The 24,649-nt window shown below is 38.6% G+C and overlaps 1 protein-coding gene across 1 annotated transcript in view; it reads left to right on the top strand.

Moving 5' to 3' along the window:
* The window catches only part of DSG4 (desmoglein 4), a 31,795-nt gene extending 15,732 nt beyond the window's left edge, over positions 1–16,063 (top strand). The window contains exons 9-16 of the mRNA XM_027525958.1: positions 907–1,178; positions 2,457–2,596; positions 5,378–5,605; positions 7,772–8,068; positions 9,395–9,537; positions 9,864–9,927; positions 11,470–11,678; positions 15,087–16,063. Of these exons, the coding sequence (XP_027381759.1) occupies positions 907–1,178; positions 2,457–2,596; positions 5,378–5,605; positions 7,772–8,068; positions 9,395–9,537; positions 9,864–9,927; positions 11,470–11,678; positions 15,087–15,854 (2,121 nt within the window). The 3' untranslated portion in view covers positions 15,855–16,063. The remainder of the gene's footprint in view (positions 1–906; positions 1,179–2,456; positions 2,597–5,377; positions 5,606–7,771; positions 8,069–9,394; positions 9,538–9,863; positions 9,928–11,469; positions 11,679–15,086) is intronic.
* The last annotated feature ends 8,586 nt before the right edge of the window (positions 16,064–24,649 follow it).

The raw sequence follows: 24,649 nt of genomic DNA, 5'->3' as shown, positions 1-24,649 counted from the left end.
ATCAAAAGATTCTATTCATCTTTTATCCAAAGAACCCATCTCAAAGGTGACTTTTCTCATTTGAATGTGCCCTATGAAGGAGTCTTCTTGTTCACCAGACTCAGCACAATTAAATTATAGTTGAGGGCTCCAATAGTCTATGATTGCTATAGACTATAATAGTCACAAATTCTCCTTTAGAAGTTGTTTGTATCATTTTTCAAAATTATAGGTTCAATTACACCATATATACTGGCTTCTAGGTTCTCTGGTTATACTTCCAAGATATTCTCAGATAGGCATTCTACAAAAGAGACCTGGCTACTACTTATTCATTTAATAACTGTGAATATTTTTATTTCATTACTTTTTATTTTTCATAAGCACCTCATTTGGAAAGAAGGGTCATCTTTCATTTTAGGGTTTTATGTATGAAGTTCAAAACTCCAAAACTAGAGTCCAGCTTAAAGTCACAGGCCTAAATCATCCATGTGCCATGTACCTGATTATGCCAAAAGATAAAGGAAATAACATGTCTGATATATGTAAGTGAAAGTGAAAGTGTTAGTCGATCAATCTTTGTGACCGCATGAACTGTAGCCCACCAGGTCCTCTGTCCATGGGATTCTCCAGGCAAGAATACTGGAGTGGGTTGTCACGCCCTTCTCCAGGGGATCTTCTCCACCCAGGGATCAAACCAGGGTCTCCCGCACTGCAGGCACATTCTTTACCATATGAGACACCAGGGAAGCCCATGATATACATAATGTGGTAACAAAAAAATTCGATCGGTTCAAGAGCAGAATTGCATAGCTCCTGGCCTTTATTTTAGTGTATTGCTTTTTAAATTTTGACTTCTAATTCTATCAAGAAAGTCTTTTTGCTGTTTCAGTTTTGTTGTTTTTTTCTAACTTTCTATCATTTCAGACGCTGGATTATGAACAAGTGCCTAATATTCATCTTAGCATTGGAGTTAAAAACCAAGCTGAGTTTCACCACTCGGTTGCCTCTCAATTCCGAATGCACTCAACCCCTGTGAGAATTCAGGTTGTTAACGTGAGAGAAGGACCTGCATTTCAACCAAATTCTATGACGTTCAGTGTGCGAGAAGGACTGAAAGGAAATTCCTTATTGAATTTTGTGCTCGGCACATACACAGCTATAGATTTGGATACAGGAAACCCTGCAACAAACGTCAGGTACTGCACATATTTTGCTCGTGTTAAAGAGATAAAGCTCAGCTCTTCCTATATTAATTCACTAGAAGGTGCTACTTTTGAAGTTTTGCTTTGCTTTTTGTCTTCATTTTAGAAGATGACTGCAGTATTAACTTTATTTCAGAATTTTAATAGTGCTTTAGAGGCAGTAAGGGCTCCAACAGGTTAAAGGAGTAATTGCGTCCAATGAGCAATTGTAAGATCAAAGAGCCACCTACAGATACTCTGTGAGTCTCTCTGACCTTTTGTGCCCGGCTGTACTACCCCGGCCCCAGGATGATTAAGTTATATTATAAACAATAAGACATCATAAAAGATGAGTCACTTTTTTTCCTTAAAATCTGTGTTATCTAATGACTTTGGGGCTAATTTCAATCTTCTACTTGACCTAAAACAAAAAAGTAAAAAAAAAAAGAAGAGGCTGAAACATAGATGTCTCAGAAATTTGATGAATCTTAAGAGAATCAGAACTGAAAAAATAGAAAGGTAGGTATTAGGGTCACTAGATACACAGATTATATATGAGTTAGATCTATGTAAGATATCCTGGAAAATAACTATAGCGAAATATATAAGTATTCTCTTTATCTTTTCCTTCCAATATATTTGGAATGAACAAAATCTACTGACCTATAAATTACTTTTGACATAAAATTTTTTGATTACTTAATCAGCTAATAAATAGGTAGACAACAAAAACTGTGAAGTTTATCAGAGGAAAGAATGTGCCAGATAAGTGTCTTAGATGTTTGAATTTACGCCTGGTACAGAGAACAGATGTTCTACCAATAAGGTCAAAAGCTTTGAATCCATTATATGTAAAAAAAAAAAAATTCCATATACACAAGCAGACTAGATGATACCACAACCCCTAACAGGCCAAATGAGAGGCTCTGAAACCAATATGTATTAAAATCTAAGAAAAAAATATATCACATGTGAAAATGAAGAAAGCGCATTCTCACATTCTTTCGATAGACACTGCTATGATTTTATAAACAGCCCTGAAATAATTTCATACATTCTATTAACAATTATATTAACAGCCAGAAGAGTAAGAATTATGAGATTATAAAATTCTGTTGTGAATCTGTACATAAATATGTTCTATACTGGAATTTTATTCTCTATACATTTTATAAACTGACTCAATTGTCACTATAAAGCATGCAAATACCATATATAAGAGTAACACATTGTGCAGCTTAAAATGATTAACTTTTATATAAGCAAATGATGAATGTATTTATTTAAAAACAGGTATATCATAGGACATGACGCAGGCAACTGGTTAAAAATAGATTCAAGGACTGGAGAGATACAATTTTCTAGGGAATTTGATAAGAAGTCAAAATATATTACCAATGGGATATACACAGCAGAGATCCTGGCTATAGATGGTAAGAAAATTTATTGTCAATTCTTAATAAAATTATTACTAAAACATTCAATACAAGTAATATTCTAATGTTAATACTAGATTGACTCAAATCCAACATACATTTATTAGTGTCTTTAAGACTTATAGAGAGCTCTAAATACCTTAGATCAAGGACTGAGTTCAGTATCCTTATAATCATAATTTACATTTAAGTCATAATTTATTTCACCTATTTACAAAAAAGAATTGTATGTGATTTACAGTGTGAAGCATAAAAGTTAAAATATGTAAATAAAATTCAGTTTCTGCTTTTGACTTCATCTCTTGAGAGAATTGATCAGCTTGTAGAGGATGTTAGAAATGTTTACTTAAGTAAGTGCTACAAAGTGTGCTCAAAATTCACCTGCAGGTAAGGCAGCATCCCGAAGTATATAGTTATTTCAGAACCACTAAAACTGAGCTACAATAAGAGGCCTGTGTGAGTACTGTTGTCCAAAGAAAAATGCTGAAGACCAAGAAAGCACAAGGTTATTCCAAATATAAGATTCAAATTACATTTGTAAGTGCAGATGCACTGAAGTAACTTGTAATTGAGCAGTTCCTCACGTGGGAAAATCTATTAAGCATTCCTCTTGGTGAGCAGCAACAGGAATTTGTTTAGCAACAGTTAATGATTCTCCAGAGCAAAGGCTACTACTGCTATTTCCTAGCAGTAGCTAGGAAACCAGCCACTATGAAACAAAACAGCAGAAAAAGCTCAGTAACCAGGAAAGAAGGGAGAAGATAGATGTCTCAAGTACATACCTAATAGAAGATAGATATTGGAGGATTGCATTAAGTTTATACCCGAGATTTACAGTAGCCAAACAAAGAGAAAGATAAACAGTCAGTATAGGATTGAAAGAGAAACCATGGCAATACCCAAACAATTACATACATTCTAGTCTTCATCCCATGAGTGTCACTTTCAGCATCTGCGTGAGTTATGTAAATATTTATTATCAGTATTCTGAAAATGAATTCTAGCCAGGTTGATCACAGCCAATGGGTCATATGAGAAAATCCAATTCTAGTTCAAAAACTAGAATAAAACATTAGTCAAGTAAATAAAAACAAAACTACATGAAAATGTACCCACAGAAACCTAAAAACGAGGGCCATTGTTTATTCCCCTAAGCCGAGTATCTCCTTAAAAATCTGCTTAAAAATATTCCAGGTTCAATGCAGGATACTGGATGCTTGGGGCTAGTGCACTGGGACGACCCAGAGGGATGGTATGGGGAGGGAGGAGGGAGGAGGGTTCAGGATGGGGAACACATGTATACCTGTGGCGGATTCATTTTGATATTTGGCAAAACTAATACAATTATGTAAAGTTTAAAAATAAAATAAAATTAGAAAAAATAAAAAAATAAAAATATTCAGCACAAGCCTTCCAGAGAGCTGGAATACGTTTGCTCAAGGATGCTCGGCCACTAGGTAAAGAAGCAGAGCTCTGCCTAGAGCAGACACGACAAGGAGCAGATGCTGTCGACAGTGGCTTTAGCTGTGGTTTGCCACAGAAAGTGAAAGTCGCTCAGCCGCGTCTGACTCTTTACGACCCCATGGACTATACAGTCCATGGAATTCTTCTGGTCAGAATACTGGAGTGGGTAGCCTTTCCCTTCTCCAGGGGATCTTCCTAACCCAGGGATCGAACCCAGATACCCCGCATTGCAGGCGGAGTCTTTACCAGCTGAGCCACCAGGGAAGCCCACAGCCCAAGGCCATAAGAAAGTTCCAGAGGATGAGAGAACAACACAGCACATAATCTAATCTACGGGATAATCTAGTATCTCTCTAATGAACCTAAGTCTGGAATAGAAAGTCAACTCCCAAATCAGGTATAAGAACACACTGTACAAAACCATATACAGTATGAATAGGCTCCTGGTTTGTTATCATTTGAGTAACTAAATGACTCTTCCATTTAGGCATACAAAAGACATCTTTAAAAGACATTTATTAACTTCACAAAGAGTGACCTAGCAAAATACCTAGAGATGATAGTGTTCTGACTTACAAATGAAAATACTAAGACTCTCTGCAAGTAAAAAACAAAACAATTCTTTATTCAACATAAAGTATAAAAGTGGACTAAAAGCCCAGACTCCTATTTCTTTGTCCTCTGCTCCTTCTAATAATATACTAACCCAAAATTTGTTTCAAATGGGTTAGGAAGAAAGCAAATATATTTATATTTGTTTTCAAAAGTACCATTTCAGAGAGAAACAGTGTCTATTTAATGGATGGATTTAAACAGTGAAACAGAAAAAAAAAAAAAAATACTCAAAACAATTATTTAACTTCAATTGCAGTTATTTCCACAAACACCGGACTCAATAAGTACCCAGAATGAAAGGCTCTAAACTGGACTACAGGGGTCTCATTTGGGGAGATACGGTGGACTAGAAAGCAGTAAGCCTTCTCTGAGAAAGGATGCTGAATTTTGCATTCTGAGATATGTAGCTGAATGAAACAGGAATGAAAAAACATTTTAGGAAGAGTGACTAGAAGGCACAAGTGTTTGGTTTAGGAAAGAACAAGTTCCAAGAACTAAAAAGAAGCCACTGGGTCCGGAAGGTGCTGAGCAAAAGCAAGAGCAGCTTCAGGAGATTTAAGCAGGCAGGATCCTATCACGCACCAGCTCAGGAGTCAGGTCATGCTGTTCCTCTATGCTGTGGCGTCATCATGGGATGCGAGAAAGAATTTTCTCCCCAACACCATTTACCCCAACACCCTATATGTCTTGCTGTTTCAGATGGCTCTCTAAAAACGGCCACGGGAACCATATGTATTGAAGTTCCTGATGTCAACGATTACTGCCCAGTCATTGTTGCTGAGAGAGAAACCATCTGCATTGCCTCTCCCTCCATCCTTATCTCTGCTGCAGGCGTTAACAGTCACCCTTATGGGTCTCCCTTCACCTTCTGTGTTGTTAATGAACCCCCAGGGACAGCGGACATTTGGGATATCACATCAGTAAATGGTAAGTAGGATGCAAATTTGCTTATACTCTAAGGCCAAAAGCAAAAACAATTACCAAATAATTAGTCAAGTCACATAATAATACTTTCCAACTCTATGTCCACCAAAAGTGTAAAGAGTCCATAATAGTATGCGTGTTTATGGTAACTGTTGCTACTTTAAAATAAAGCCCTCACGTTGATAAAAATTGAGATATAATTTCAGGCATCTTAACAATTTACATACCTTGGGTTCTTTTTCCTGAGATGTTAGATGTATAATAGAAAACGAAATGTTTTGAGAGAATTTCATTCTGGACATGTGCCTACTAAGTCACTTCAGTCCTGTCCAGCTCTTTGCGACCCTATGGACTGTAGAGACTGTAGCCCGCCAGGCTCCCCTTTCCATGGGATTCTCCGGCAAGAATACTGGAGAGGGTTGCCATTTCCTCCTCCAGGGGTTCTTCCCAACCCAGGGATCAAACCCATGTCTCTTACATCTCCTGCATTGGCCAGCGGCTTCTTTACCACCTGGTAAAGTGCCACTTGGGAAGCCCCCATTCTGGCCACAATAGCTCCCTCGTCAGACATTCATTTGGAGAAACAGGAGAGACGTTGTAGGTAGGGTGGTAAGATGGTGGTCAGAGTTCAAGGTAAGAGGAAAAATCCACCTTTCTGAAGCCACCAAGCTTTTCCATTCATCCTAAAATGATGCCAGAAAAAAAAAAAAATGCCACCATTGACTTGGAGGAAATCGGGTAACCTGTTTTCACCATAAAACCTTTTAGCCCTTTCACACAAAACCACCTTAATATTTTTAAAAGCTAAGCAATTGCATTAAAATCAATATAACTCTGAATTCATTGTTCACTACAAAACTCAATATGTTATTCTTAAATAATTGCTAACTACTTTTTCCTCATTCATATCCTAGATTTTATGAGGAAAAACAAGAAAAAATATTCAGCATGAGATATTTCTATCACAGATTTACCAGTAAAAAATACAGTCTTATTGGAAAGATTATTCTTAGGGTCCTATTTACATGCTGGTCTTGAAGAAAAGAAAAAATCCCACTTAACAACAGGCTGGGGCCATGCCTTATTTGACTCTTACTTTGAGCTCAGGTTACATTTTGGTAGACATAGCCAGGTTATTACATAGCTAATTGAAAGCAATAACCCGTAATAATAATAATTAACAATAATAATAATTGAGTGTTAAGGATTCATCAATTACTATTCATGATTTAGGAGTAAATCATTTCTAAGGCCTCCTCAGGTTGATAAATTTCAACCTATGTGTTAAGCAATGGTTTCTATAAAAATCAATAGATAATCACAGCACAAAGAATTAGTAAAATAATAGTTTTTGGAATAATTTTAAATGTTAAGACAGTGATTTTGAATAAGAGATGAACAACAGTCTTCATGAGGGTATTTGGAAGCTGTCATCCCAAAGAGAAAACTTCTAATTATTTCCTTTCAGCTCAATATTCTTCATTCATTGGACAAATATCCACTGAGTGCATACTATATGCCAAGTATTGTTGCTCTGGAAATAAGCATCATAAGTGTTAATTTTTAAAAACTGACAATGTATTCTATGACTAAAGGAGCATGAAAAAAAGTCAGATCCTAAGTTTATCATGGGTATTAGAAAGTTACTCACCAAAACATTTTTTAAATTTTTCCTGTATATTCAAGTACAGTCACTTGACAATTTGTGTTACTTTCAGATATACAACAAAGTGATTCAGTTACACATACAAATATACCCATTCTTTTCCAAATTCTTTTTCCATATGGATTTTTACAGAGTATTGAGTAAAGTTCCCTCTACTATATAGTAGAACCTTATTTTTTATCTATTTTATATATTGTGGTATCTATCTGTTAATCCCCAATTCCTAATTTATCCCTCCCCCATTTCCCCTTTGGTAATCAAAAGCTTGTTTTCTATGTTTGTGCTATTTCTGTTTTGTGAATAAATTCATCTGTATCATCTTTTTATATTTCACATATAAGCTATATCATATGATACTCTTCTTTCTCTGACTTCACTTAGTATTATAATCTCTAGGTCTGTTCATGTTGCTGCAATATGACTTCATTCTTTTCTATGACTGTGTAATATTCCATTGTATATATGTACCCCATCTTTAATTTATTTTCTCTCTTGCCTTTTAGCTACCTCTGCAATCCTGAAAGCTGAGCAGACTTTATATTCCGCATACTACGAAATCCCGATCCTAGTAAAGGACAGTTTTAACAGAGCATGCGAATTGCCGCAGATCATAGAGTTAAGGGCCTGTGACTGTGACATCAACCACGTGTGCTTGTACTCGGGTATCACAGACGTCAGCACCGGGGATGGGAGCTCTGTCACCAGTGTGTCTGTCACTGACGACCAAACTGAGGCTTCAAATGTTGGTATGGGATCAACAGGGATTGGCATGATCACGATGGGCGTCTTACTGCTGCTTCGTAAGTACTGGATTAAATCCCTCTTTTCAGCAGTTCTTCAAAATAAGAATGTAATCAGGTTCACTGGAATGGCCATTTCTTTTTGGTACCTATGGCAATGTTTGTGGAAATCTGGAAATAAGCAATGGGATTGATATGGGTATGTTACTTGTTCAATAACGGTAAGTAAGAATATTCACTGGAAGGACAAATGCTGAAGCTGAAACTCCAATACTCTGGCCACCTGACGTGAAGAGCCAACTCATTGGAAAAGACCCTGATACTGGGAAAGACTGAGGGTAGAAGGAGAAGGGGACGACAGAGAATAAGATGGTTGGATGGCATCACCAACTCAGTGGACATGAGTTTGAGCAAACTCTGGGATATAGTGAAGGACAGGGAAGCCTCATGTGCTGCAGTCCATGGGGTCCCAAAGAGTTGGACATGACTGAGTGACTGAACAACAACAACAACAAAAAAAGTCCAGGGTTAGTGAGGGTCAAAAAGATGGGAAATATGCAAGTCCCTAAGTACAGTATTTTTGCTGTTGTTCAGTCGCTCAGTCGTGTCTGCTTTATAGCAGAGCTAAAGTAATCCCATCATGACAATTTCAGCAGAGTCCTTTAAGAGCAGAAAAGCAGAAGTAATTAAGTCTAAATAGGAAAGTTGGGGAAGTCCTGATGGAGAAAGTGACTTTGAGCTGAAGATCTTCTTAGAAGGAGCATGGTGTGTGGGGAAATCCAGAAAAGCAGTCTAGGACAGAGGAAAAGCACAGACATAAACACACATGTAAAATGTGCACACATGTACACAGGGGACTAGGAAACATAAAACTGGATTTGAATCCTGGATCTGCCAACAACCAGTTTGGAGTCTTAGATTAGCAGGAAGAAAGAACCTTATTTGCCTAATCTGTCATTAAAGTTTACCTGATCTTAAGTGACTAGTGGATTTGTATTTATAAACACGGATACATATCCTCAATCCTTAATGTTACTCGATCAGTCATGTCCGACTCTTTGCAACCCCATGGACTGTAGCCTACCAGGCTCCTCTGTCCATGGGATTTCCCAGGCAAGAATACTGGAGTGAGTTGCTATTTCCTTCTCCCGGGGATCTTCCCGACCCAGGAATGGAACTTGGGTCTCCCATGCTGCAGGGATATTCTTTACCATCTGAGCCACCAGGGAAGCCCCACTCAATACTTCAGGGGAAATTAATGCATTACATTTGTATTTTTCCCTCTAGTTCTGAATATCATGCCACATTTTCCCAAAAGTGATGCATTTGATGACTTCCTAAATTGAGCAATATGTGTTAACTCTTCCTTTCCACTTTCCTGGGCAGTGGCACCGCTCTTGCTGCTCTTGTGCTGCTGCTGCAAACGAAAACAGCCAGAAGGGCTGGGGACGAGTTTTGCTCCTGTGCCTGAGGGGGGAGAAGGAGTGGTGCAATCCTGGAGAATAGAAGGGGCCCATCCCGAGGACAGGGTGAGTGGATTCGTCAGGTTCCACAGAAGCTCAGTGTTTCAGAGGGATTCAACATGTCCTGATAATTATACACTGCACAAAGTTGAAAATACATCACTTTTGAAATGTTTAACATAAGCACTTCCCTGGTTCAGTGGCTTAAACCCTGTGCTCCCAATGCAGGGGGCCCAGGTTCGATCCCTGGTCAGGGGTCTAGATCCCACATGACACAACTAAAGGTCTCACGTGCTACAGCTAAGACCAGTGCAGCCAAAATAAGTAATTAAATATGTATTTCAAAATGTTTAACATAAAACATTTCTTTAAAATCTTTTTTTTCTTTTCAGGATGTGTCCAACATATGTGTACCAATGACAGCCTCTAATACCCAGGACCGTATGGATTCCTCTGGTCAGTGGATGTCAAAATCTGTTTTCCTTTTTAAAATTTGCAAATTGTTCAGCCAGACAAATCTCATGTATAAGTACCTTACCAAAAATCAGCATATCTGTCATTTTCCTTGGAGGACAGTGTAAGTGGAGAGAAAGTTACATATTTGAAGTGGTGACTTTATTTTTCTGTCTTAAACTACTGGCAGTGAAGAATGATGTAGCAATTCAAAGGGCAAAGTCTGGAACCAGAATGCTCAAGTTTGATTCCCAGCTCTGCCACTTACTAGTAATTAAGTCCTTGAGTAAGACACTTCACCTCTCTGGGCCTCAATTTCCTTCTTTGAAACTGAATTTATGATAGTACCTACTTCAAAGTGTTCCTATAAGGAGTAAATGATCATATATATGTATATATACATATTATATATTATATATATAGTATACATACTATATATTATAGGTATATTATACATATTATATATTATATGTATAGTATGTACATTATATATGTATGTGTGGTATATAATATGGATCATATATGTTACATATATCATATACAAATGTATGTATATGTGCTGTGTGTATATATGTATATCACAAAATATACATTAGAATAGTGCCTTGCACAGTAAGTGCTACCATTATTTGTAAAACAAGCAGTTTAAAAAAAAGAAAGAAAGAAAAAAACGAAGCAGCAAATATGTTCTCCTAAGAATACACTGAAGGGGATGACAGAGGATGAGAGGTTGGATGGCATCATGGACTCGATGGACTTGAGTTTGCGCAAGCTCTGGGAGTTGGTGATGGACAGGGAAGCCTGGCATGCTGCAGTCCATGGGGTCATAAAGAGTTGGACACGACTGAGCGACTGAGCTGAAATGAGGAACTTTTCTTAAATTCATACATGCATTCGCCTCACCACTCTTACCCTCTCCTAATTTACCAAGTCCCAGAAATACCCTAAAATACTGGGAAAATACCCAGCATTGGGCAATAACTGAACAAAGTAGAGAGGCTGCCCAGTTCTAGAGCGGGCTTGTGATTTCTCAGTGATGATTTCTGAGTGTCCCAAGCCAGACTCTGACTGCAAAGAGTCTAAGGTGACTGAACACTCCTATGGAAGCCCATTCCCCATCCAGCACCAGGGTGAATGAGGACTGTGAGCTTCCGTTTCTGCAAACGCGTGGCTGGCCTTGCTCTGGAGGGCTCATGAGTGACTGCAAGTCTTCTCAGCCAGGCCTGGGGAGCTTGCCAGAGGCAGCCCGAGAAGGAACTGGTGCAGGCAAAACGGAGGCCCTGCTCCTCTGGCCTCTTCTGCACCTTCAAGTCTGTCAACCGAAAGGTGGCAAAGCCACGCCTGATACCTGGCTCCCTTTGTACTGTTTAGTTTTATTTTTATCAGCAAGCCTGAAGATAATAGATATAGTTGGAATTGCTCCTATACTAGCATTCCAGAGCCTTCCCTTTGCTGGGGGGAAGGGGTGGTGGTGTTGCTGACAGTGTCTACGGGGGTTAAACAATGCAGACGACTCCAGCACCATTGAACCCCTTCTCCTTTCAGAAATCTACACTAACACCTACGCAGGCGGAGGAACGGTTGAAGGGGGTGTCTCGGGAGTGGAACTCAATACCGGTCTGGGGGCGGCCGTTGGCCTGGCAGCGGGAGGAGCAGCGGGCACCGCGGGGAGGAGGAGCTCGGCGGTGGGCATCCAGCGGGACTATGGGGACACCAGCCTGAACCTGGCTTTCCTGGACAGCTATTTCTCTGAGGTAACTTCCCTGCACACAGCTCCACAAAATAGTCTTGGGACTGAATAATAATAATAACAATGGTGGTAGAGTCTTCTGAAATATATTCGAGGACTCTTAACTCTACCCCAATCCGGAATAAAAAAATATTTCTCTGAGGTAATTCCCCTGCACACAGTTCAACAATATTATCATTCACTCTTGAGACTGCAAAATAATAACAATGGCAGTAGATTCTTTTCTGAGATATATTCAGTTACTTTTAACTCTATCCCAATCTTGAATAAAAAATATTTCACTTTTCTGCTGATGGACATCTAGGTTGCTTCCATGTCTTGGCTATTATAAACAGTGCTGCGATGAACATTGGGGTACACGTGTCTCTTTCCCTTCTGGTTTCCTCAGTGTGTATGCCCAGCAGTGGGGTTGCTGGATCATAAGGCAGTTCTATTTCCAGTTTTTTAAGGAATCTCCACACTGTTCTCCATAGTGGCTGTACTAGTTTGCATTCCCACCAACAGTGTAAGAGGGTTCCCTTTTCTCCACACCCTCTCCAGCATTTATTATTTGTAGACTTTTGGATCGCAGCCATTCTGACTGGTGTGAAATGGTACCTCATAGTGGTTTTGATTTGCATTTCTCTGATAATGAGTGATGTTGAGCATCTTTTCATGTGTTTGTTAGCCATCTGTATGTCTTTTTTGGAGAAATGTCTATTTAGTTCTTTGGCCCATTTTTTGATTGGGTCGTTTATTTTTCTGGAGTTGAGCTGTAGGAGTTGCTTGTATATTTTTGAGATTAGTTGTTTGTCGGTTGCTTCATTTGCTATTATTTTCTCCCATTCTGAAGGCTGTCTTTTCACCTTGCTAATAGTTTCCTTTGATGTGCAGAAGCTTTTAAGGTTAATTAGGTCCCATTTGTTTATTTTTGTTTTTATTTCCAATATTCTGGGAGGTGGGTCATAGAGGATCCTGCTGTGATGTATGTCGGAGAGTGTTTTGCCTATGTTCTCCTCTAGGAGTTTTATAGTTTCTGGTCTTACGTTTAGATCTTTAATCCATTTTGAGTTTATTTTTGTGTATGGTGTTAGAAAGTGGTCCAGTTTCATTCTTTTGATGAATGGATAAGAAAGCTGTGGTACATATACACAATGGAGTATTACTCAGCCATTAAAAAGAATACATTTGAATCAGTTCTAATGAGGTGGATGAAACTGGAGCCTATTATACAGAGTGAAGTAAGCCAGAAGGAAAAACATAAATACAGTATTCTAACGCATATATATGGAATTTAGAAAGATGGTAACAATAACCCTGTGTACGAGACAGCAAAAGAGACACTGATGTATAGAACAGTCTTATGGACTCTGTGGGAGAGGGAGAGGGTGGGAAGATTTGGGAGAATGACATTGTAACATGTAAAATATCATGTAAGAAACGAGTTGCCAGTCCAGGTTCGATCCACGATACTGGATGCTTGGGGCTAGTGCACTGGGACGACCCAGAGGGATGGTATGGGGAGGGAGGAGGGAGGAGGGTTCAGGATGGGGAACACATGTATACCTGTGGTGGATTCATTTTGATATTTGGCAAAACTAATACAATTATGTAAAGTTTAAAAATAAAATAAAATTTAAAAAATGAAAAAAAAAAAATAAAAAAAAAAAAAAAAAAATATTTCACTTTTCCTTAAAATACAAAAAGCCAACTTACTGAAACACGTCATATCCAGTGGGCATAATACCTCTGACGACTGTGAAAAAGGCTAGTATCCCATCATATTCCATGTCCCTTCTGCTATTTTCCTGTATTCTGTTTCTTTCTGGTGTTCCCAGTGTTTCCCACAGCAAAGAGCAAAGAGAATCCCGATCAAGAAGAGCTGTGTGTTCATGTCTGTTCTTCACGGTGGACTTTCAGCCCTGCAGATACCTCCAACAGAAAGGAGAAAAAATAAACCAAAAGCCAAATTAGGGAAGAAAGAGAGCACAAACTGAGGAATAGGGCATCACCAAGATTTGATGACAGATTAGGGCCTGGAACCCGGGTCTCTCATCTCTACTCAGGGCCCCAGGCACTGTGTCCCTCACTAGGGCAGAGGATCATGGGTCTATGAGCATGCCAGGAGGAAAGACACAAGGCCCTGGGATGGCCTAACAGGGCAGCGCAAAGGATAAACAGAGGATTTATCTAAACCATCTTGTAATTCCTATCTAGTACCTTTATTTCTCTTATTTAGCAGTCCATTTTATCTCATATTCTAATTAGCCCATTTTACTCCTTATGTGGCAACACGTGAGTTTCACCACCGCTCTTAACAAAAAATGCTAAAGATGTTGTAAGTTGTATCTTAAAATTGGTGGTTACCAACACCACTATAGACAGGGCATGAATAGTGTCAGTATTTAAATGAGTCATCCACACCACTCAAGTACATTTGGGAAATGGGCACAAGACTAAGTATGGCTAAGACTCCACACTCCCACTGTGGGAGGCCCTGGGTTTGATCCCTGGTCAGGGAACTATATCCACCATACCACAACTAAAGATCCTGTGTGCTGCAACTAAGAACTGGCACAGCCAAATAAATAAATAAATAGAGTTTTTTTTTTTTTTTTTTTAAGAAAAAGTAGGGATGTAGACTCTGGTACAGACTATAGGGAAAGCAGCATGATGCAGTGGAGAAAAGATAGGTGGATTTGACATTGTGTTGGACAGCTATTTAAGTCTTGGGCATGACATTAACCTTCCCTGGGCCTGACATTAACCTTCCCTGGGCCTGTGGTTACCTTATTTATTAAAGAAAGAAAGGGTCAGATTGTATCAGGGGATTTTGGATGGTGTTGGGCAGGCCCTGTGGGATTTCATGGAAACCACCAAGGGCTATAGCAGTTGAGGCAAATAGGGAAGGGAACCACCAGGTGCTCCCTCCCCACACCTTCAAACAAAGAAGTTCTCATTTCATCACTTCTACATGTTGAGGTCACACCTAGGATTTCATTTAAAGGGTCTGTCATTTAAAAAAAAATTAAAAATCACAGTAGATAAACTCCCTCCTGATAACGTAACTCCAAAAACACCCCAGCTGTCTTCACCTAGGCCACATAAAAGAAGCCTCTGAAACATAGAGCTATGTACACCTCTATGGATGTTTTTATTCCAAGTTGATCAAATATCTCTCCTTAAATAAATAATGTTTTGCACATAACTAAATGTTATTATCTTAGACCACCTCAGAAACAAAAGACTATGCACACTGATCTCCTTTCAGAGTTCCAATTATTTAGAAATACGGCAATCAATCAGGGTATCTCTCAGTTCATTCCATTAAATCATCTTAAATCAGATGTCTCTAAGGCATTGCTGTTGCTCTTCTTTAATTATTTTATAGAGAAAAGAAACGTCTAATTGTCTGTTTTTCTTCCAATTTTAGAAAGCATATGCTTATGCAGGCGAAGATGAAGGCCGCCCTGCAAACGATTGTTTGCTCATTTATGACCACGAAGGAGTAGGGTCTCCTGTGGGCTCCATTGGTTGTTGCAGTTGGATTGTGGATGATTTAGATGAAAGCCACATGGAAACTTTAGATCCAAAATTTAAGACTCTTGCTGAAATCTGCTTAAACACGGAAATTGACCCATTTCCTTCTCAGCAGTCCTGTATCCCCATCAGCACTGACCTCCCCTTACTTGGACCGAACTACTTTGTTAATGAATCTTCAGGAATGACTCTCTCAGAGGCTGAATTCAAAGAAGAAATGGCAATACCTGAACCCATGATGCACGGGGATATTGTAGTGACCGAGACTTACACTACTGCTGATCCATGCATGCAACCCACTACGATTGTCTTTGATCCTCAGCTTGCACCCAATGTTGTAGTAACGGAAACAGTAATGGCACCTGTCTACGAGGTTCAAGGGAATATTTGTGTCCCTGCTGAGTTAGCCAACACACACAATGTAATCTATGCTGAGAGAGTGGTGTCTAGTCCTGGTAGGCCTGACGTGAGCAGTAGTAGCATGAGTGATGGTTGTAGGGGACCTGTCATGAGTGGTGGTATTTTGGTAGGACCAGAAATTCAACTGACACAAATGATGAGTCCAGACATTCGCATAAGCCAAACTATTGGTTCCACATCCCCAGTGACATCTCGACACAGAGTAACACGGTACAGTAACATACATTACTCCCAACAGTAAGTGTTTTATGGTCAATACTCTCTATGGAGACCATGCACCTTGTAACCACCAACATATCCATCAAAGATGCGCAGTGTACCACATTTAACATTTTAAGTCAACAAATGTTCAAAAATTCTAAATTCAGTGAGATTCTTTGATTATATCTTTTGGGGGGTAACTATGGCAAGCACTTTAGATAAGCCTTTGAATTTTTTTTTCTGATTTTAAATTATGTGCCAAAAAAACTTAAAGAAAATGTGTTACATTCTTTGATACTGTCTAATAAATAGCACATAATTCATACAGTGAATCTTAAGGACTTCGGCCTGTAAAACTGGTCATATAAACCAAGATGCTCTTGTTCTTGAAGGTTGCATAGAAACGCCTTGTCTGCATTCAATAGCCATGTTAACTTTCCAATACATATTTCTATTTAAAATGTTAAAGTGGAAAAAATGAATTAAATGTACACTTTTGAAGTGAAATTGAAAAAGAAGATGGAGAATCTGTTAATAGAGATCTAAAGTCACTTGTCTCATCAAATGGTTTCTCAAGATATGCAATGATTAGGGCATGCTTAATATAATACAGGGAAAGAGCTTCTTAGCTGAATGTGTCACTAAAAATGGTCCATCAAAAGGAATTATATACATATATAGATATGCATATATTCATATCAATATGGATGAATTCTTATTGCACTTTACTGATTTATATCATCTAACTGTAAATTAATTTAGACTAGCAGAAATATAATTATGACAACATGACAACAGAAACAGTTTCCAGGAGAAGTACTGGAGATTTTACTCCTTAGAGAATTTTTTTTCCCTGCTTTTTTTAATTATGTCAGAAAACCATATGAAATGTGGTTTAATCATTTTCACTGACCTGAGTCATAGACTATTCCTTTGGCAACCAGATAACCTCTAAAAGCACCTCTGTAGTTATGCATACATTCAACAACATTTACTTGGAAGCTTCTCTGTGTTGAGTGCTGGTCTTGACTCTGAATGTTAGTTGAATACAACTGGCAAGATTCCTGTCTTCAAAAAGCTTCTAATTCATTTCTAGACTTAAAACTCTGGGGATATGGCTTTGAGTTCCTACCAAAAATAATTAACAAAATATTTAATTCCATTACCATGTTGTGTTTCTCTTTTTAATGCTACTAGTAATGTGGAATAAATAAAATGGAAACCCATGCACAGATTGCTTATTCTTAGTAGGCATCAAGCTGTCCTGAGAAAAAAAAAATTCTAGCAAGATAGTTTTATTTAATTCTGTAAAATATGTAAACTATATAGTAGTAAGTATAATGATGTGACTAGTAAGATAATATGAATGGAATAAATTTATTTTCAGGGCTTATTTTCTTCTGGAAGGAAATAACTGTAGTGCTTCTTGCTTAATATTTTTATGAGTAAAAGTGTTGAAGAATTTGGGGCCTCTCACAATCTCTTGTCCAGTTCTTTCATTTTATAGAAAAATTTTCTGTGATCTATCCCACTATCAATATGCAAAGATTTAATGGTGCTTCAAAAAGAGAAACCCCATTTCTGGTGGATGCATTCCTCCATACTATCCATGGAAATGAGATCAGAACCATTTCATTTTTTCTCTCAACATTATCAGTGGAGAGGAAATTCTCCATCATTCTAGGTATCAATCGTATGTGACTCAAGCCTCTGAATTGGCATATGTTAAAAACATCATCTCAAACAAAATAAAGGGCATAAAGCAAGATTTCTCCTGCTTAAGAGGGTACTGATTTAGCTAGGAGATAAAGATTAAGTAACATTTATGTTAACATTTGAAAATGAACCCAGGAGTCCAGGAAATGGGATTTAATAAACAAATATAATAGAATGTCGTTTGAGTTCTATCTCCTGCCCCATAGAGTGAATAAATGGATTCTCTTAGAAAAGTCTTATCAGGTGAAGGGAAAAGAAGATGTTGACAAGACAGAATTTATAAACTTCTTTCAGAAAAGCATTCTTTTAAAATATTCCCTCTTTTGGATTAGATACTTCTGATTGCAATATATTACTGAATATAATAATGTTTTATATATATGTCTTCAATAAAAAATATGTGGTAAGAAAATATATATTTTATTTTCTCTTTGGTGCATGCAGTATTCCACACACAAATACACATTTGGAAAACTATTTCCCATTTTGTTACTAGGTGATTATCATCTTTATCATTATGTGCACAATACAGGAACATGAATCCACTTATAAACCGAAATGCAGAATAATGTATTTATCAGTGGTAGAATTTCTCAATAGAATCATTATTTTATGAGTAAATGGCTCATTATAAACTAACAAATCAATTGAATAAGCTCCAGAATTGTTCTAGACATTGTATAAATTATAAAACACCATCTCTTCCCACTGTATTTAAATTTAGCAAAATTGGGCTGGCTTCCCTGGTGGTACACGGGTTCCACCTCTGGTCCAGGAAGATTCCCAAGCTGTGGAGCAACTAAAGCCCGTGGCCACAACTAGAGCCCGTGTGCTGCAATTACTGAAGCTTGCACCTAGAGCGTGTGCTCTGCAACAAGAAAAGCCACCACAACGAGAAGCCCTCTCACCGCCGTAAGGAGGAACCCCCGCTCGCCACAACTAGAGAAAGCCCGTGCATGCCAACAAAGACTCAGCACAACGAACAAATAAGTAAAGATTCAACCTCTAAAGTCATTTTAAAAGTTATTAGTATTATTTCTGTACCAGAGGTATCAATTTCTGTTGAAACAAGAAAAGGATAATTAATTTCAATTATTTTTTAAAGGCTCCTTGAAGATGGTGACACCTGAGGTAAGCCAAGTAGAATTCTATCTGACAGTGGTTCTGAAAGTACCAACGTCAGAAATACAGAATATATTCAGAAAGCACTAACAGTAAAACATAATTTAAAATGTCTGAAGCAAAATATGAATTATCACATAGCCATTTTATATAATGCTTGCCATATTAATTACTTGAAATTATATTTTATTGAATTCTCTTTTTTCTTTTTTAAAATTAATTAATTTATTTTAATTGGAGGCTAATTACTTTACAATATTGTGGTGGTTTTTGCCATACATTTACATGAATCAGCCACGGGTGTACATGTTATGTGAGCTTAAGTAAATAGCAGAGTTAAAATTCAACCGCAGAACAGCCTAACCTCAAAGACTTTATTATTATTACTCATCAAATTCTTCCAACTTAATTCTAGAAGGACATATGGGAGACAGATGGCAGAGGATCTTGAACCCCATTAGGGTTTTGGATTTAACTTTGTAGAAAGTGGCTCAGATAATTAAGAATCTGCCTGCAATGCAGAAGACCTGGGTTCAATACCTGGCTCAGGAAGAGCCCCTGGAGAAGGAAATGGCAACCCACTTCAGTATTCCTGCCTGGAGAATTCCATGGACCAAGGAGTCTGGCGGGCTACAGTCCATGGGTCACAAAGAGTCAGACATGACTAAACAACCAACACTTTCACTTTTCATAGAAAATGAGGGTCCCAGTGAAAAATTTTGTGCCAACGAGTGACTAGGTCCTATTTCATGAGATGACACTGAGGCAGGCCTCAGAAATCTCATGATACATGCTGTGCTGTTGATCATGTGACACAGAGATACCCCCGTGGCCAGATCACTAAGGCAGAGAGCCCAGTATGGTGTCAGGATCTTCCGAAAAGCCAGTGTTCCAAGCTGAGCTTGCTGGCCCCAAAGCCTGGAGATGGTCTGTACACTGCTGAAGTGGGCAAGTCCATGGTGCACTGTCTAAAATAACACCAGTCAATCATTCTCTATGTTAATTGAAGGCTGTATTCATCCCATGGCCCTGACCTATTTCATTACTTCAGGTGAGGCAGATGGATAATTTCAGTTTCTAGAGTAGGGCATGCTTTCTCATAGCTGTCACTCTGCCCTACCCTGGCTCCTTAACTGGAAACCCTCTTCCTTCCCTTCATCTGCTCAGCTTCTTCATTCTCGTCTCTCAACACCCACTTCGAGCATTGTCACTTTCTAGGAGCATTTCTTGGTATCTCTTCCTTTTGACCCAACCTACTTGCTCAGCTACTTCTCTACTCCCTTCAGCAACTAAGATACTATATTTTTCCTATGCCTGCCAGTCTGTGAGCCCCCTGAGAATAAGGACAATTTTATCATTTCTGTTGGAGAAGGAACTGGCAACCCACTGCTGTATTCTTGCCTGGAGAATCCCATGGACAGAAGAGCCTGGAGGGTTAGAATCCATGGGATCACAAAGAGTTGGACATAATTGAGTGACTAGCACACACATCATTTCTGTATCTCCAGCATCAGCAGAATGTCTAGTCTAGCACAGGCACACATTACTTTTGGAAGCAAAGAATACAGTCAAATTCTCTCAAGCACCTAAAAGGAAGTGCCTATATTTAATCATAATATATTTCTCAAAAGTGAAAGTTGCTCAGTCGTGTCTGACTCTTTGTGACCCTGTGGACTATACAGTCCATGGAATTCTCCAGGCCAGAATACTGGAGTGGGTAGCATTTCCCTTCTCCAGGGATCTTCCCCATCCAGGGATTGAACCCAGGTCACCTGCATTGAGGGCAGATTCTTTACCAGCTGAGCCACAGGGGAAGTCCAAGAATACTGGAGTGGATCTTCCCGACCCAGGAATCAAACCAGGGTCTCCTGCATTGCAGGTGGATTCTTTACCAACTGAGCTATCAGGGAAGCCCGTATTTCTCAAAACAACCATGAAAACCAAATAAATGAACCCTAAACATTATACTGACTAAACATGTTATATGAAAAAATCCCATTCCCAGAAAGCCAATACTCCTGTTCAGCAGTGTTACCTCTAGACAACAGCCCTTTGAATGACCTTGAAAGGTTTGTGTAAATGCCACCCTTAGCAGGAAGACACAAATACAAACTCATGAAGACAATTACATTTTGGGAGAAATTCACCATTTTACAAGAAGAGTAATAAAGTCATTGAAAGCAATCTCATGTGCTTTTTGAAAGAAGTTATGAGACAGATGAATAACATATTAATAAATTCTAAAATGTTACAGAGAAGATGTATCTGGGAAATGTGGTTCCTTGAAGACCTTAAAAGTGAGTGATGGTGAAGCAAACCTGAAAGCTAGCCATAAGGTATCCAAAACAACTGGTTTTAAAGCAATGACAGCAGATTTGTTTTTTCTAGAGTATAAAGGTATTCTAATTTAGCATCATGATTCTGTGATTGGATTCTGAATTTTTCTATTATAGTACTCTTCTATAATTTGATTTTCCCACATTATCATGAACACCATTCTTTCAAAATTCTGCAAAATATTCATAAATTTGTACACACACTTCTAACCATTCCCTGAATCCCAAGGAACTAGGCTGATTCCAATTTTTGCTGTTAACAAAGCCTCAGTGGACATTTATATATACACATACATACACATGTACATAATCACAGGAGCACATACATATGTTGATATATTTTTATAAGACAGACTCTCAAAAGGAGGCTGCCATATCAAAGATACATGCAAATAATTTTTTAGTTTTCCTAAATTTCCCTCTCAACAAAGTGTATCAATTTACACTCCCACCAACAGTTCTTAATAGGACTTCTTAACCACAAACTTAATAATCATTAATCAGCTATTTAATCAGTTTTTAAATTTTTAATAATCTAGTAAGAATTATGATTACCTGATGTATACCCATAATCTGCACACATGCTGACAATCAATAAATATGAGTTGATTGAATCATAGAATGAGCCATTATATTATAAATCACCATATATGCTTAGATATATTTCTAGTCTCTCCTTTATTACACTGAAATGCAGTACTTGGATGCAATCTCAAAAACGACAGAATGATCTCTATTTGTTTCCAAGGCAAACCATTCAATATCACAGTAATCCAAGTCTATGCCCCAACCAGTAACGCTGAAGAAGCTGAAGTTGAACGGTTCTATGAAGACCTACAAGACCTTTTAGAACTAACACTCAAAAAAGATGTCCTTTTCATTATAGGGGACTGGAATGCAAAAGTAGGAAGTCAAGAAACACCTGGAGTAACAGACAAATTTGGCCTTGGAATACGGAATGAAGCAGGGCAAAGACTAATAGAGTTTTGCCAAGAAAATGCACTGGTCATAACAAACACCCTCTTCCAACAACACAAGAGAAGACTCTATACATGGACATCACCAGATGGTCAACACCGAAATCAGATTGATTATATTCTTTGCAGCCAAAGATGGAGAAGCTCTATACAGTCAGCAAAAACAAGACCAGGAGCTGACTGTGGCTCAGATCATGAACTCCTTATTGCCAAATTCAGACTGAAATTGAAGAAAGTAGGGAAAACCACTAGACCATTCAGGTATGACCTAAATCAAATCCCTTATGATTATACAGTGGAAGTGAGAAATAGATTTAAGGGCCTAGATCTAATAGATAGAGTGCCTGATGAACTATGGAATGAGGTTCGTGACATTGTACAGGAGACAGGGATCAAGACCATCCCCATGGAAAAGAAATGCAAAAAAGCAAAATGGCTGTCTGGGGAGGCCTTACAAATAGCTGTGAAAAGAAGAGAAGTGAAAAGCAAAGGAGAAAAGGAAAGATATAAACATCTGAATGCAGAGTTCCAAAGAACAGCAAGAAGAGATAAGAAAGCCTTCAGCGATCAATGCAAAGAAATAGAGGAAAACAACAGAATGGGAAAGACTAGAGATCTCTTCAAGAAATCAGAGATACCAAAGGAACATTTCATGCAAAGATGGGCTCGATAAAGGACAGAAATGGTATGAACCAGCAGAAGCAGAAAATACTAAAAAGAAATGGCAAAAATACACAGAAGAACTGTACAAAAAAGATCTTCACGACCCAGATAATCACGATGGTGTGATCATTGACCTAGAGCCAGACATCCTGGAATGTGAAGTCAAGTGGGCCTTAGAAAGCATCACTACGAACAAAGCTAGTGGAGGTGATGGAATTCCAGTTGAGCTATTCCAAACCCTGAAAGATGATGCTGTTAAAATGCTGCACTCAATATGCCAGCAAATTTGGAAAACTCAGCAGTGGCCACAGGACTGGAAAAGGTCAGTTTTCATTCCAATCTCAAAGAAAGGCAATGCCAAAGAATGCTCAAACTACCGCACAATTGCACTCATCTCACACGCTAGTGAAGTAATGCTCAAAATTCTCCAAGCCAGGCTTCAGCAATATGTGAACCATGAACTTCCTGATGTTCAAGCTGGTTTTAGAAAAGGCAGAGGAACCAGAGATCAAATTGCCAACATCCACTGGATCATGGAAAAAGCAAGAGAGTTCCAGAAAAACATCTATTTCTGCTTTATTGACTATGCCAAAGCCTTTGACTGTGTGGATCACAATAAACTGTGGAAAATTCTTCAAGAGATGGGAATACCAGACCACCTGATCTACCTCTTGAGAAATTTGTATGCAGATCAGGAAGCAACAGTTAGAACTGGACATGGAACAACAGACTGGTTCCAAATAGGAAAAGGAGTACATCAAGGCTGTATATTGTCACCCTGCTTATTTAACTTCTATGCAGAGTACATCATGAGAAACGCTGGACTGGAAGAAACACAAGCTGGAGTCAAGATTGCCAGGAGAAATATCAATCACCTCAGATATGCAGATGACATCACCCTTATGGCAGAAAGTGAAGAGGAACTCAAAAGCCTCTTGATGAAGGTGAAAGTGGAGAGTGAAAAAGTTGGCTTAAAGCTCAACATTCAGAAAACTAAGATCATGGCATCCGGTCCCATCACTTCATGGGAAATAGATGGGGAAACAGTGGAAACAGTGTCAGACTTTATTTTTGGGGGCTCCAAAATCACTGCAGATGGTGACTGCAGCCATGAAATTAAAAGACGCTTACTCCTTGGAAGGAAAGTTATGACCAACCTAGATAGCATATTCAAAAGCAGAGACATTACTTTGCCAACAAAGGTTTGTCTAGTCAAGGCTATGATTTTTCCTGTGGTCATATATGGATGTGAGAGTTGGACTGTGAAGAAGGCTGAGCACCGAAGAATTGATGCTTTTGAACTGTGGTGTTGAAGAAGACTCTTGAGAGTCCCTTGGACTGCAAGGAGATCCAACCAGTCCATTCTGAAGGAGATCAGCCCTGGGATTTCTTTGGAAGGAATGATGCTAAAGCTGAAACTCCAGTACTTTGGCCACCTCATACGAAGAGTTGACTCATTGGAAAAGATTCTGATGCTGGGAGGGATTGGGGGCAAGAGGAGAAGGGGACAACAGAGGATGAGATGGCTGGATGGCATCACTGACTCGATGGACGTGAGTCTGAGTGAACTCCAGGAGTTGGTGATGGACAGGGAGGCCTGGCGTGCTGCGATTCATGGGGTTGAAAAGAGTGGGACACGACTGAGGGACTGATCTGATCTGATCTGATTAGTCAAGTATGCTGATAATCCTATCGTTACAGGTGTATGACATTGTTTTTAATAGGCTTATGATATCTGGTAGGTGTAGTCTGCATCCATTACTTTTTTTTAAATTATCTTGACACTTCTGATGCACTGAGTTTTGAAAAAAACAATAAACTTAATGGAATTTTGATTGAAAATAAAATTAAATTGAATTTATAGATGAATAACTTTGAGGCTTTCAAAATTAGCATTAATCTAATGCTTTGCCTTTTCCGGTGTGATATTTTACATAGGATGACTATTTCAGAAAAAATGTAAACCTTCTGGAAATTTGAGACTGTTAATAAGATTAGCTTTCATTATAGCCATTGATTGA

Source organism: Bos indicus x Bos taurus, chromosome 24, assembly GCF_003369695.1.
Source record: "Bos indicus x Bos taurus breed Angus x Brahman F1 hybrid chromosome 24, Bos_hybrid_MaternalHap_v2.0, whole genome shotgun sequence".
NCBI lineage: Eukaryota > Metazoa > Chordata > Mammalia > Artiodactyla > Bovidae > Bos > Bos indicus x Bos taurus.
Note: the sequence above shows the minus strand (reverse complement) of the source record. Positions and strands in the feature narration are given on the sequence as shown.